The following is a 14,489-nucleotide window of genomic DNA, read 5'->3' on the forward strand; positions in this document are numbered from 1 at the left end:
TAAATAAAAGACAAATAACACTTTGTTGTTGTTATGGATTGGATTAGATCTGAAAGTTGGCGGCTGTTTCTATCTCCACTTGCTTCTTCCCTTCTCTCTTATTTCTAATTTTGATTTTCCACCGAAATTTATTTTAATTTTTTTTTAGGTGGTCGATTCGTCTAATCAAGTGGAGAGCCATAAAGGTAAGTGAGGTAGAGGACATTATGAAGACAAGAAAGTTAGAGTTTTGAGGATATTACTTAGTATTGTTGATAGAGAAGAATATCCGTTATTCATCATTCTTTAGAGTATGTATAGGGGAAGGATCTTTTACCCAATCGTGCCATGTCACTGACAAATTCGAGGCATGGTGATTATGTGGTCGGTGAGGTGATTAGGTCGTTATGCTACTTTAACATTCTCTTTGCTGAGGTAGTATGAGGTTGTTACACTTTAATTGTCCTTTGTAGAGATAGGTGCGACCCTATTAAAAGCAAGTGGTCAACTGAAAGGTGAGAAGCCTGGATGATTAATCCTCTTAGTGACCAATCGAACGATGTGAAGTGGAGCGCCATCCATAAGTACTTTTCAAATAATTTTGTGCGATGCCATTTATACAAGTTAAGTAAGAGTATAATATAGATAACTGCTGAATTAAAAAAAAAGGAGTTAAATGAAAAAAAAAAGTTGATTCAACCAATTTTATCATTTATGATACACAAAATTTTACCTTAAACTAGAAAAAACACGCATAACTAAAGTATTAGAAATTTTAATATTGATATAGTGAAATTTTTTATATGTAATTTTTTTTCGAAGGGTACCATACAACTTTTAAAAAATGATCTTTTATAGTGATTAAAGTAAATTACAGTATTAGTCATTAAATTATAATTCAATTTTCGTTTTGATCACATAAATAAAAAAAAATTGTCATTTAATCATCGAATTATTTGAAATATTTTATTTAAGTCACTAGACTATTAATTTTTTTTGAATTCCACCAGCAAACTCCAACCAAAATCAATACCCATCAACGATAGAAGAACATACCTTAGATCCAAATCAATCTAATTGTCAATGTCAGAAATCGAAAAAAAAATTATTCACAAATTTATAACTTCCAAAATCATTTCTTAAAAAAAATTAAACTATAAAAAAAAAACTTTCAATTAATACAAACAATGAGAATAGAGAAAGCCATATACCAACTATTTTAACAAATGAAAACTTTTAAAAAATTTAATAACCAAATGACGCGTATAATTTACCCTGAAAATAATTTTGAGGTCATGGTCCAAGTGAACTTACTAAGTTTAAACAAAACAATGACTTAAAACCGAAATTGGACCAATTCTGCTTTGACATTGTAATTTCCTTTCTTCAGCTTTTCAAAAGATTTTATCTTCATTCCCTCCCATTTCGGATTCACTGATCAGGATCAGGAACATAACCAAAAACAATCAAACAAAACCACGCATTTCCATATACATCTTTTTTTTCTCAACACTTGTCCTAATATCTGCTTCCATCACCATTTTCTGAGGCACTTCTTTGAAGATCTTGCACCCTCTGCGTGCAATTTATCTGCCCAAACAGATTAGTTTCTTCGCTTATCAAACAACCAGCCAAATGGATTATAATATCATTTCCACAGTTTACCTTTACAGCCCAAATGTTGGTGAGACGAGCGCTTAGCAGATGGTGAACGAGAACAAGAAAGTCTTGTTGCACCTTTCTCCTTGCATTGCTTGTATTCCTCCTCATGTCCGAGAGCAGTGACATCTGCGGCATCAACGACAGGACCAAGGGTAACATTTATCACTTCATCCATATTGATTGTCTGCTTCCATCTCTCAATAGCAACACCATCTGGGCAGATGGGGTCGAACCCCTCGGGCAGTTCTTTGATTAACCCAAAGTTCATCATACTTAAGTCCAGGGGACCATGGACTAGCTGCACCGCAGATAAAGCATGCATCCCGAATTCTTGGCAATAACCTAAGCTCTGCTCCATGATATGTTGCACCTTGCCCTCAGCAACAGATAGATGTCCCTTGGTGGTCTCTAGCTTTCGTTCAGCACTGCCTTTTAGCTGCTCTGCCTCAACAACCCTATTGCGGAGCTCCTCATTCTGCCTCTGTATAACCAAAGGTCCAACCATTTCATCAATTCTCAGCAATGCTTTCAAAAAACGACAAGGAACTATGTGGTCATTATTAAAGATAAAGGTATGAATTAAAAACAAACCTTCAGATCTACAACAAGTTTCATTGCATTTTCATTGGCCACCATAACGCGTTCCTCAGCAATGGAAAGACGTTCCTTGGTGGTCTCTAGTTCCTGTTCCGCACTGCCTTTTAGCTGCTCCACCTCAACAACCCTATTGCGGAGCTCCTCATTCTGCCTCTGTATAACCAATGGTCCAGCCATTTCATCAATTCTCAGTTCAAAAAATGACAAGGAACCATATGGTCGTTATTAAAGATAAAGCTATGAATTACAAAATAACCTTCAGATCTTGAGCAAGTTTCATTGCATTTTCATTGGCCTCCATAGTACGTTGCCTTTGGATTTCCAACTCATCCTCAGCAATGGACAGACGTTCCTTGGTAGTCTCCAGCTCCTGTTCAGCAATGCCTTTCAGCCTCTCCACCTCAACAACCCCATTGTGGAGCTCCTCAGCCTGCATATCTACAATTAATCCAATTGAAGACCGACAAGGAAATATATGGTATCCCTTAAAGGTAAAGGCAAGTTTCAATGCATTTTCATCAGCCTCCATAATCCTTTGCCTTTGGATTTCCACCTTGTCCTCAGCAATGGAAAGACCTCCCTTGGTCTCATCAATCTCTAACAGCCAACATTCAAAGATGCCTTTTAGCCGCTCCATCTCAACAATCCTATTGTCAAACTCCTCATTCTGCCTCTGTATGACAGATTTTCCAACCATTTCATGAATTCCCAGATTTTCCAACCATTTCATGAATTCCCAGCAATGCATTCAAAAAAAGACCAAGAAACTATTTGGTACCTATTAAAGCTAAAGCTACGAAATACCAAAAAAAAAAACAAAAAGACCTTCATATCTTCAGCCAGCTCCATAAACTGTTCCTTGTTGGTCTCCCACTCCCATTTATCAATCAGAATTTGGCAACATTCAAAATCGCCTTTTAGCCAAGCCAGATAAACAATCCTAGTGTGCAGTTCCTCATTCAGCCTCTGAATAAATCATGATCCAACCATTTCATCAAGTTTCAGCAATGCATTCAAAAAAACAAGGAACCATGTCGCATCTATTAAGATAATAGTCTGAATTACAAATAAACCTTCAGATCTTCAGCTAGTTTCATTGCATTTTCATCAGCCTTGTTTCGTGCCGAAGCATCCAATTCTAGTGCAATATTTTGTAAGGAGTTCTGAAAGAAGAACTATATATGTTAGTTTCCCAATAACTCTTACAAAACAAACCTTCAGCCGAGTCTGAACACAGGTACAAAGATATGACCCTTCAGGTACAGTTAGAAAAAACGAATATATTTATGTCAAACACAAACATAGCCATAGACACTTGCACCCAAATCCAAGTAACATATATATCTACCATATGTGACAAAGCATTTATATGTCATGACTACCATGATTAGATCAACGGGTTAGTCACCTGTTCCTTAAGCATCGGTAACCGATCAACAATGTCCCAGTCGATCACTAGCTTAGTCACCTGTTCCTTAGTCAAGATGAGCGATTTTTGAACATTGCCTATGAAGTTGATCTGTAGCTCAAACATCAGCCGGTGAATCACATTGTTAGCTTGGCGATATAGCTCAGCTCCCCTAGCCTTATGCTCCTGAAACATAAGATTAAGCTGCTGCCACTATTAACCAGGCATCAACAATCATATTGAAGGCATCTATCGGGCGTATAAAATTAGATTTTTCCAAGTTTTTCTATATATTTGGACGAACCTTTTGAGTTCATATAATATATCCAAGTGCCGGAGACGGTACTTCAAGAAAATATCAAGTGTCCGAGTAACGTATGACTTTTGCGAAGCCTATAAGAACTAGCAATGATCAGTGACATACCCTACTAGAAGACTGACCACCTTTGGTCGAACTTGGTATTGTGGAACATCGCTCCCCTTCAGCGACCGCTCCCTCGATAACTGCCTGTGCCGGAGCTGGAGCGTTGCAAGTGGCCGGCTCAGCTTTTGCATTCAGTAAGCCTAAGGTAGCCATTGATGAAACCTGAAGAAACGAAAAAAAACAAAAAAAAAAAAGAGCACGAACGAATATTTCAAATTTTATATAATACAAATTATTAATATATGAAAAAAAATGAAAAATATTTTAAACACTAATTATAAGAACAAAAAAAAAAGAAAATCATTTTCAGCCCAAGAAGTCCGATCATCCATTCTCTCTTATTTTCTTTTTCTTTTTTATTTTTTTTTTGTTCTTTTTCAAGTTTAAAAAATTGGGTTTTCTTTTTCTTTTAGGGAAAAAAACTGTTTCGTAGAAAGCAACACCATTAAAGGAAACAAACAAGTTTATACCTTTCTTAGAAAGCCTAAACAAATTGTAAGTTCACAGTGTTAAGCATGAAAAATGTGAAATTTATTCAGAAAATAAGTGAGGGTAAACAAAGGGGCGGAGATTGGTTTAACCTTTGATGAGGTGTGAGGAGTATGATAATGGCAAATGCCAAAACTCTGATGCAAAATATAGCCTTCTTTTCTTGTTTTGTTGCACTAAAGGACAAGAGAGTGAAAAGACAGAACTAGTAATTAAAGGATAAAACAAATTGGAGTTCTTATTTTCTTTTTGAACTATTACAACTCCTTTTATATTTTAATTTTACAAACTATCAAAATCATTTTCTACATTTTCAACTATTAAGACTTTTAAAAGTCTAAAATTAATTTTTACTTGTTAACTTTATTTTTTATAATTTATAATTTAATTTAATTATTATATGTTTTTTTAAGTAAGATTATAATTTAAACAAATCATTTACTTTACTTTTCAAACAAAATATTGTTAATATTTATTTTCTTTATTAATTTTAATTAAACAACAAATAAATATCTCCTTACCTTTCCTTCACTTCGATTTATTTCTTTTTTTTTTAATTTTTCAAAATAAGGTTAGAGTAGGCCTACGAATGGTTTGATCTGAAAGTCTGCTAAAAAAGTGAGAGAATTGGATAAGAATATAGACTCGAAAAATGAGTTTATACAAAAAAAAGGCATGTTTAAAAACGGGTCAGTCATCAGGTAAGCATTTTTTGCCCAGCCTTAGCCTCGGCCCGACCCGAATTCACAAAAGGACAAAAAAAGTTTAATATTTTTTGTTATTTTCATGTTTTTTTTCTCCCTATTTTGCTACTATTTCACTATTATGTTCTACTATTTTGTTGTTATTGTTTGGATATTGCATAACACTTGTTTTACTGATAATTTTATTATTATTTTAGAGGTAATTTACTTGTTAAGTTATAAAGTTGTATCTTAGTGTTATTTAAATATACATATTTTTTAAAATTTATTTTCAACTTGTTGGAAAATATTTATTTTAATGTTTTTAGTATTTTTGATGTATTATATATATTTAAAAATTATATAAAAAAATTTAATACGAGTGGGTCAGGTCAAGCCTGGGTTTTATCATTTTTATCTGGGTTAAATTTAGACAAAATTTTAGACCCATTTTTCGGGCCGAACCCATGCCTAACAAACAGGCCTATTTTTTTGTTAGACTCGGTCCATGAGCACCTCTAGGTTAGAGTAAAAAATAAAGAAGATGAAGAGTTAAAACAAAAATATTAATCTACTCTTTTTTTATGAAAATCCTTTGTCTGAGTATTATTTCTTAAATCACGATATATAATGTAAGATTAACTTAGCAATAATATTATTTAAATCTAAGAATATCTAATATATTATTATCTTATATCATCTCATTCATTTATTTAAGGTTAAAATGAAAACAAATTATTTTAAAAAGTTTGATTTAAAAATTAAATATTTAATATCATTGTAAAAAATTTGAAAAATAAAAATATAAGATACTCATTTTAGAAATGATATTATAATATAAAAATATGCACTTAAATGATGTTGAAATTCATTAATATTATGATGTTTAAAAAATATATACATATATTAAAGATTGTGTTAATAATATTGATATATTAAAAATTGAGAGAATATTTGATAAATAATAATATGAGTTAAATAAAATAAAATAAGGATAGATTCTCCCATATATCACTCTAAAATAACGTAGTGTAGTCTTTCTAAAATTTTTTTTGTTAATTTAATTATTTTAATTAAGATAATGGGCAAAATACCATAAAAAGCTCATTTTTTTTAAATTTACCAAAATGGGCTTGGTATTTTATTATTTACCGAAATGACCTTTTTCTACGAAAGCGTGTTCGCGTCAGCGCGATGTCAGGGGACGTGGCAGAAAATCGCGTCCCTAAGAGCGCGCTTTGTTTACGTGGATGGAAATTGCTCCCTCAAGGGCGCGTTTTGTTGCCACGTAAGCGCTACCTTGGGGACGCATTTTGCCCACGCGTGAACAGTAGCAACGGCTACTTTTTTGACCGTTGGTGACCCCCCCCAACAGCAGAAAAAAAACTATAAAGCCCCCCACCTTTTTTTTCACAACTAAATCCTTTCTCTCAATTTCTCTCTAATATTCTCTCAAATTCCTCTCAAATTCCTATTTAAAAGAGCTTCAAATTTTTAATTATTTTTAAAATAGTTTTAAAATTTATTTTTTTGAATTTTTTTAAATCGTAAAATTTGTACCAATTTAGCAATGGCCGGGGAATTGATTCGTCTAGATGACAAACATATACCCGTGGAACAAATGAAAATGGTAAGTGTTAAATTTAATTTTTAAATATTATTCAAGATTTTTTTATTTATGCAATTTTAAATAATTATTATTTTATTATTTGTTATAAAAGTCTGTAGATCGGATATCGCAATGTTATATCCGCAATATGCATGGTCCTCCATCACCATTGGTAGAGAATTACTTGCGAGATGGTAGGGCGAGGATGCAAGTTGGACCCGAAACTCATCAGTGCGTTGATTGAGAAGTGGAGACCCGAGACGCACACATTCCATCTTCCATGTGGAGAGTGCACTATCACTTTGGAAGATATCAATTTGCAATTGGGGTTGCCAGTGGACGGGTACGCAGTCACTGGGTCTGTTCAATCTGGTGATTGGGGAGCGGTATGCTACGAGCTGTTGGGCGCTATTATGGAGAATATTAACGGAGGTCGAATCGAGATGGGCTAGTTACAAGACACATTCTCGGATCCGGATGATGATTCAACCGAAATAAAAAGAATCCGATATGATCGGACATACATTCTTCAGATAATTGGAGGTTATCTGATGTCGGACTTGTCACGGAACCTCGTGCATCTAAGATGGCTGCTGAAACTCGTTGATTTTCGAGCAGCTAGTGAATTTAAGTGGGGGTCTGCCGTGTTGGCAACATTATACCGGGAGATGGCGGGGCGATGCAATCGAATAAACCGAAAATCAAAGGTTGCTTGTCACTACTGCAGTCATGGGCACGGTTTCGCTTTCCATTTTTACGTCTTCAAGTGGACCTGCCGTATACATTCCCACTTATAACGAGGTAAATTTTATATTAGATTTTACAATTATTACGTAGATTTAAAATATAATCGGATGCTAAAAATTTATTTAATTAGGTGTAACCATCCGACAAGTTATGCTCGATTACTTACCTCTCTTGAAGACATACGGATTCTATTGGACCAACGGTCGGAAGCACAAGTAAGTATTAAATAAAATAGATATTTCCATAATAAGATAGTCGATTGGTATTTAGTATTTAGTACATAACTAATATTTCCATCATGGACACCATACGAGGATCCGGTAATTCGGGCAATAATTCCGGATGAGTACTTCCAAAATCGAAACAGTTGGCATGTGAAAGTCTCATTGGTCAACTTTGTGACTGTGGAGATGCACCAGTCGGACAGAGTATTACGGTAATTTAGATTCCGACAACCGATTCCCGTAGCACCTAAGGTGTTGGATGATCATCACAAAATCAACCTACGACAATTGCATACGGATTGGCCGAGATTATGGTCACACTAAATCCAAATGTGGGAAGATCGGTATGACTATATACCTACTCGGGAACTGATCATCATTCCAGAGTTAGCGTGCGTGCCGGAATACATGCCATAGTTTAGGATCCATGGGAAGCCGTATTTACTCTCGCCAGAGGAGAGGCAGCGGCAATTGTGTGTCCAAAGGGAACGACGTGGCCCTTTAAATCCAAGAAGAAGGGACGACGACGCAGGCCCATCAACGAGGCCCAGAAATTCACCCGGCCCATCATCAGCGCCCATAACTTCATCAGGCCTAGCAATAGCAACAGCACCGACACAGTCACCCGACCTAGCAGTTCAACTGATGATACCCACGGCACAGCCTTTTCGATGATGCCAGTTGCGTATCCTAGCCCTTTTATGTATCCTAACCCTTATATGTTTCCTTTTTCTAGTCCCATGGCAGGTTGGAGTCAATGGCCAGGTTCATCTCTACTTTCGATTACATCGAGTGGACCGCCGATGTATAGGTCATTGTCACAGGAGGGATCGTAATAGGGGCCGTTGGGGAGCTCTTCTTTTTACTAAACTCCATCACTGTATGGGTTTCAAACACCTTCGTCGTTGGAGATGCAAACACCTCCACATTCACTATTCTACCAAGGTGGCTCATCGTCCCAATACCGACAACCAGATCCCCTACTGGATGAACCAGAATCCCCGCCGGAGCAACCACAACCTCCGTCGGAAGCTGGACAAAGAAGGAATCCAGCGCGTAACCGTCGACGACCGCCATGTGGCACTAAATCCGGCGGGCACGGAGATTGATTTTTATTTTAATATATTTGTACAAAATAGTTTATATTAATGTAATAAAATATAAAATAGTTTATTTTGAATAATTTGATATTATTGATGTAATAAAATACAAAATAGTTTATTTTGAATATTTTGATATTATTTGATGTAATAAAATACAAAATAGTTTATTTTGAATAATTTGATATTATTTGATGTAATAAAATACAAAATAGTTTATTTTGAATATTTTGATATTATTTCATTTAATAAAATACAAAATAGTTTATTTTGAATATTTTGATATTATTTCATTTAATAAAATATAAAATAGTTTTAAAATAAAGTGATTGTAATTTACTTTAATATTTTTAATGAAATAGATTTAAAATAAAATAAGTAAATATTTTAAATATTTGTACCAATTTTTTATTTCAAAAAAATATAAATAATACAAAGTTGTTTACAATGACGTTCAACTGTTGCGATTTGGGCATGATCGGCTTGTATGGCCTGGATTCCTACACCATCCGCACAACTTCTGTTGACTGTCTGTTTCTCAGATATCCATATTGTTACGTATTCTAGTGGAGCAAGGTCGACCCTTTGGTTTGCGACGCAATTTTCTATCCAGTTACAGCTTAAAAGGAGCAAGCGATACAGGCGACCATTTACGTTTATTTGGGACCGGTGGGAAAACGTGTCTCCAGACGTTGTACATGTTGTCTAATTTGTACACTTCATCGACATAGCTCATCGGATCCAGACGGAGATTCTGACAAGCTGTAATTATATGAGCGCATGGATAACGAAGTGCAGCAAACATAACACAGTCGCAAGTCCTATTTCGCAAGTGTACACAATATTGCTCGCCAATAACACCTTGGTGCGGTCTGTCAAACTCTGTCACGTGAAACCATAAGTTGTATCGATCGTGACACACTATGTGCATGGTGTTCACCCGCGCCTTGGCCTTGTTAATTTCTTACACTACCTTATTGCACTATACATGGCCTCCCTGCATCTAGCTTGCATAACTCGCTGCTCGCTTTGGAAATAGCGCCGCCAAACAAAAATATGTCTCTCGCACAACCGATGTTATCGGTAGATGGCGCGTTCCTTTTAGAATAGAATTTATGCATTCAGCTAGGTTTGAGGTCATATGACCATATCGTAGGCCGCCGTCGTATGCTTGTGCCCACTGTTCGAAACGTATGTTACAAAGGTAGTCTACGCCTTCGCTGTTAATTGAACACAAAACTGTCAACATCTCGTGAAAACGGTATTTATTTATTTCATACCCTGCCAATATAAGTTCATAGCGAATATTACATACCACTTTTTCATTTACAATAAATTCAAAATGACAAACGAAATAACACAAATAGAGACTAAATACCCATGTTGGTCACTTGTCATCGTTCGCTCTTACATGGATATTGCCTGTAGTAGTTGGAAGCAACGTGCCTTAAGCAATATCAATGGTGTGTGCACTGTCATAAGCTTCCCTATCGATCAAATGCAGCTAGTATACCGGTGCCCCGATCTGAAATAACACAGATATCAGGTTAGGGGCACACATGCCTCCTTAACCTAGATAGAAAGAAATCTCAGTCATCAGATGACTCCCCTGGTGTTATTGAAAACGCAATTGGAAGAATTCTCCTATCGTCATCTTGTGCCACTACAAGCAATAGTCGATGAGTATACCTACCAAACATAAAGGTACCGTCAATTTGTACTAATGGCTTGCAGTATGGAAATGCGTCTCGGCATTGCTTAAAGGTCCAAAACAGGCATTTGAACACTTGGCATCCACGTAGCAATCGACCGTTGTAGTACGCATGTTCCGTTTCAAGGTCTGTGATGCAACCTGGGATGTATCTCTCTAGCACTTGACACCACTGTCATATTTCATTTTATGAAAAGTCTCACCCACTATGCATCTTCTCCAACGCCTTCTGCTTAGCTATCCAAGTCTTGCAGTAAGTGGGCGTGTACCCCATTTGGCTATGAATATTGGCAATTAAGACCGACACTGAAGTCTTGGGATCTGCCTTCACCGTAGGTAGTATCAAGCTAGCTAACATAGTTGAATCCATCTTGGGATGATCTTGTGAAACACCTATAAACGGAGTACATTAAATAATGCAACATTACATAATAACAGTATTATTCAGAAATCGTCAATACTGTACCTGCAACACATGTATGTGGACCTTTGTACTTTTTCATCTCCCACAACCCTGTCCTTTTCCTCAACGAGGCGTAGATTTTTCATGAACATGTGCCGTCTTGCATGGCACACTTCACCTCAAACTTATCAGATTTGGATTTAACCACGTGGTATTTAACGTCGTTGTTGATGCTATGTTGTTTCAAAGCACCAATAAAACTATCCTTGTTGGAAAACTGATTACCAACTTCAAATTCACCCGAATTCAGCCCTGAACTTGTACGATCACGCAACCGATGTGGCAGATCTGGAAACTCTAACGCATCATCTGTAGATAGATCGACATTATGCATGTGGGCTGGAGGTGAGTATACTCTGAATCGTGAATTTTTTTCTTCATCTGAACTCCTTTCAGCATCTTCAGGTTCTGTTGGAATAGGCTCCGGTTCAGAAAATAAGCCAACTTCTGCACCATCGGGCCCAGGCTCTCAAGGTAGATCCACATCGGAGTCATCTTCTAACCCACCATTATCTGCAACGTATGAGGTGCCCTCACTGGTGGTCGTCGTAGGGAGTACATCATCCCTTCTTCTGGGCATTTCATAACGTCCCCAATTGGATGTAGATTGCCAACCACTAAAACTTGATGACGTACATGTCCCATCCACCGACAGAGTGTCTTGCAGGGGATGTGCATTCACACCGCTACCAAACATTGGTTGTTTCGTGTTTTGTAACCCGCTAATCGAGTGTCGACCAAGGGTCGTGTATACCTCTCGAACACCAGTCGCAAGTACATCATTTGGCGATGTAAATTGTATATATAACTCAATATAAGGTGCTCCACTAGTAAGATGAGTCTGCACCATTGCCTCCAAGCTACGAGCACATTTTATGTCGAACGAGTCATATATCACCAGATTAACAGAAGAACAAAATCGATACATAATAGACAGAACTTTCATTGGCGTCGTTCCAAAAATTTTACGCCTAATTCTTTTACGAATATATGTTCTGGTTAAAAACCAGTCGCACTGTATTCTCCGATAAAAAACAACACCGTTCTCGGTGTGGCAAACCTCACCATCATAGTAAACAACAGCACTAATACGTTCACTCATCTTTAATTTCTAACCTTCTTAACCTCTCTAAATTGTTTTTGCTGTAACTTATGCAATCTGAGAACATTTTTTGCCTCATTTATAGCCTCAGCCTAAACATGCTACTGTAGCAAAAACTCGTCTACGTGGGAGCGATTTCAGAAATTCTTCTGATAAAGCATCCTGCTTGAAGCATTTTTTATACTATTTGCTCAGAAACGTCAACTCGAAATTATTTTTTCAGGACCTACTGTAGCAAAAGTGCGTCCACGTGAGAGCGATTTCAGAAATTCTTCTAATAAAACATTCTGCTTGAAGCATTTTTATACTATTTGCTCAGAAACGTCAACTCGAAATTATTTTTCAAGACCTACTGTAGCAAAAGTGCATCCACGTGGGAGCGATTTCATAAATTCTTCTGATAAAGCATCCTGCTTGAAGTGTTTTTATACTATTTGCTCAGAAACGTCAACTCAAAATTATTTTTTCAGGACCTACTGTAGCAAAAGCGCGTCCACGTGGGAGTGATTTCAGAAATTCTTTTGATAAAGCATCCTGCTTCAAGCGTTTTTTATACTATTTGCTCAAAAACGTCAACTCGAAATTATTTTTTCAAGACCTACTGTAGCAAAAGCGCGTCCATGTGGGAGGGATTTCAGAAATTCTTCTGATTAAGCATCCTGCTTCAAGCATTTTTTATACTATTTACTCAGAAATGTCAACTCGAAATTATTTTTTCAGGACCTACTATAGCAGAAGCGCGTCCACGTGGGAGCGATTTCCTTAATAAATTTTTAATTTAATTACTCACGTAACCCTAAACCCTAATTTAATTGATTTTTTCTTAAAAACTCATAAACGCGAAACCTAATCCAATTTTGAAAAAATTATAATTAATTTAATTAAGAAACCCTAAACCCTAATCCCTTATTTGTTTAATTTTTTCTCCAAAATCTTAAAAATCCTAAAAACCCTAAACCTTAACCCATAACCCTAAAAACCCAAAACCTAACGTGGGGAGAAACGGGCAAAATGCGTCCCCAAGGAACGCTAATGTGGCAACAAAACGCGCCATTGAGGAAGCGATTTCCGTCCACGTAAGCAAAGCGCACCCTCAGGGATGCGATTTTCTACCGCGTCCCCTGACATCGCGCTGACGTGGATGCGCTTTCGGGGAAAAGGGTCATTCCGGTAAATAATAAAATACCGGGCTCATTTCGATAAATTTAAAAAAAAAGACTTTTAATGGTGTTTTGCACATAAGATAATTACTTAAATTAATCATCATAAAAAAATTTATTAATCCATTAATGGATTGTTAATATAACATTTTAATCAAACTAAAATTAATCCAAAATATTTCTTTTATTTGTAACATAAAAACTACGACTGCCCACACCCACCAATCCTCTTTATCGCCCATCCCCTACACCTCTTCACTCTCCAGCCCACCACCATAAAAACCACCTTACTCCCAATTTATTTTATTTTTTTAATTTTTAAATTATCCATATTTTCCTAAAGTTTCTCGGCCACCAAATATCTAATTTTTTTTAATGTTGGACTTGAATTCAATAGCTTTCCTTTTCCAGATAACGAAACAAGCGAAACACATGAAGCAACCATTTCGACGTACAAACAAATATATAAAGCTAAAGATGAGAAACCTTTTCAATTCACTTGATGGGAAAAGAATCTTTGTACAAGATATCATCGGAAGGAGAGGTGTCGAAGTTGTCAATAAGATCTGTTTCAGTGAGTTGGCTCTGACAACACGAATTGCCTGACGAGGACTGAAGCGACATAGGCAAGAGCTCCGAGAGAAGGGAAGCTATAGATTTCGAGAACAATCTAAGAAGCGAGACGGTTTCAGCTTCGATCTATAAGTAAAAATCCCTCATTATTTCCTTCTTAAGACAAAGACTTCATTCATTGACTCAACTTTATCGTCTTTCCTTGACCATTTGGCCATGGCATTGGTTAGTTCTTTTCTTTCTTTTTTGGTTCATAATTTCTGCTATTTCCTTTGTTCTCATCTTTGGGTTTTTCTTCATTTGTTTGTTGATCCAACAATTAGTATATAACTTTATGCTTAATCTAAGGCTGAAGTTCAATGGATTCTTATGAAGTACTTAAATTAATGAGCTAATGTTGCTGAAAATTTTGTTCATTAGATGTTTAATAAAAGAATAGGGACTTGAATTTGTGGTTTGCATGTATTAAAAGCAAATTAGGAATCATACATTTTAATCCTTTTGGAATTTTGATAGTAAACAAGCTTGTTGAATGCATTTGTATCATTTATAGCTAAA

The 14,489-nt window shown here is 36.2% G+C and overlaps 1 protein-coding gene across 6 annotated transcripts; it reads right to left on the reverse strand.

The window, feature by feature from the left end:
- Positions 1-1,228: 1,228 nt before the first annotated feature.
- Positions 1,229-4,776, reverse strand: LOC107914966 (protein INVOLVED IN DE NOVO 2). Of its 6 annotated transcripts, none has more exons than XM_041102387.1 (9): positions 4,652-4,776; positions 4,071-4,232; positions 3,647-3,832; positions 3,312-3,401; positions 3,064-3,204; positions 2,495-2,911; positions 2,233-2,391; positions 1,645-2,122; positions 1,229-1,569 (listed from the first exon to the last, which is right to left on the reverse strand). In XM_041102387.1, the coding sequence occupies exons 2-9, from the start codon at positions 4,221-4,223 to the stop codon at positions 1,514-1,516; spliced, it is 1,680 nt and encodes a 559-aa protein (XP_040958321.1). In that variant the 5' UTR covers positions 4,224-4,232; positions 4,652-4,776; the 3' UTR covers positions 1,229-1,513. The 6 variants fall into 6 exon arrangements, with proteins under 6 accessions (XP_040958321.1, XP_040958320.1, XP_016699531.1 ...); XM_041102386.1 differs by having other exon boundaries at positions 4,541-4,663; XM_016844042.2 differs by lacking the exon at positions 4,652-4,776 and having other exon boundaries at positions 3,707-3,832; positions 4,071-4,487.
- Positions 4,777-14,489: the final 9,713 nt, after the last annotated feature.

This window comes from Gossypium hirsutum, chromosome D10 (genome assembly GCF_007990345.1).
Source record: "Gossypium hirsutum isolate 1008001.06 chromosome D10, Gossypium_hirsutum_v2.1, whole genome shotgun sequence".
Taxonomy (NCBI): Eukaryota; Viridiplantae; Streptophyta; class Magnoliopsida; order Malvales; family Malvaceae; genus Gossypium; species Gossypium hirsutum.

Bases quoted from the DNA above. Each gene is read 5' to 3' on its own strand.
- LOC107914966 (XM_041102387.1), bottom strand. From the start codon at position 4,223: ATGGCTACCTTAGGCTTACTGAATGCAAAAGCTGAGCCGGCCACTTGC. The intron at 2,123-2,232 runs GTTTGTTTTTAA...TTGGTTATACAG, and splicing joins AACTTGTTGTAGATCTGAAG to AGGCAGAATGAGGAGCTCCG. The intron at 1,570-1,644 runs GTAAACTGTGGA...CTGTTTGGGCAG, and splicing joins CCAACATTTGGGCTGTAAAG to ATAAATTGCACGCAGAGGGT.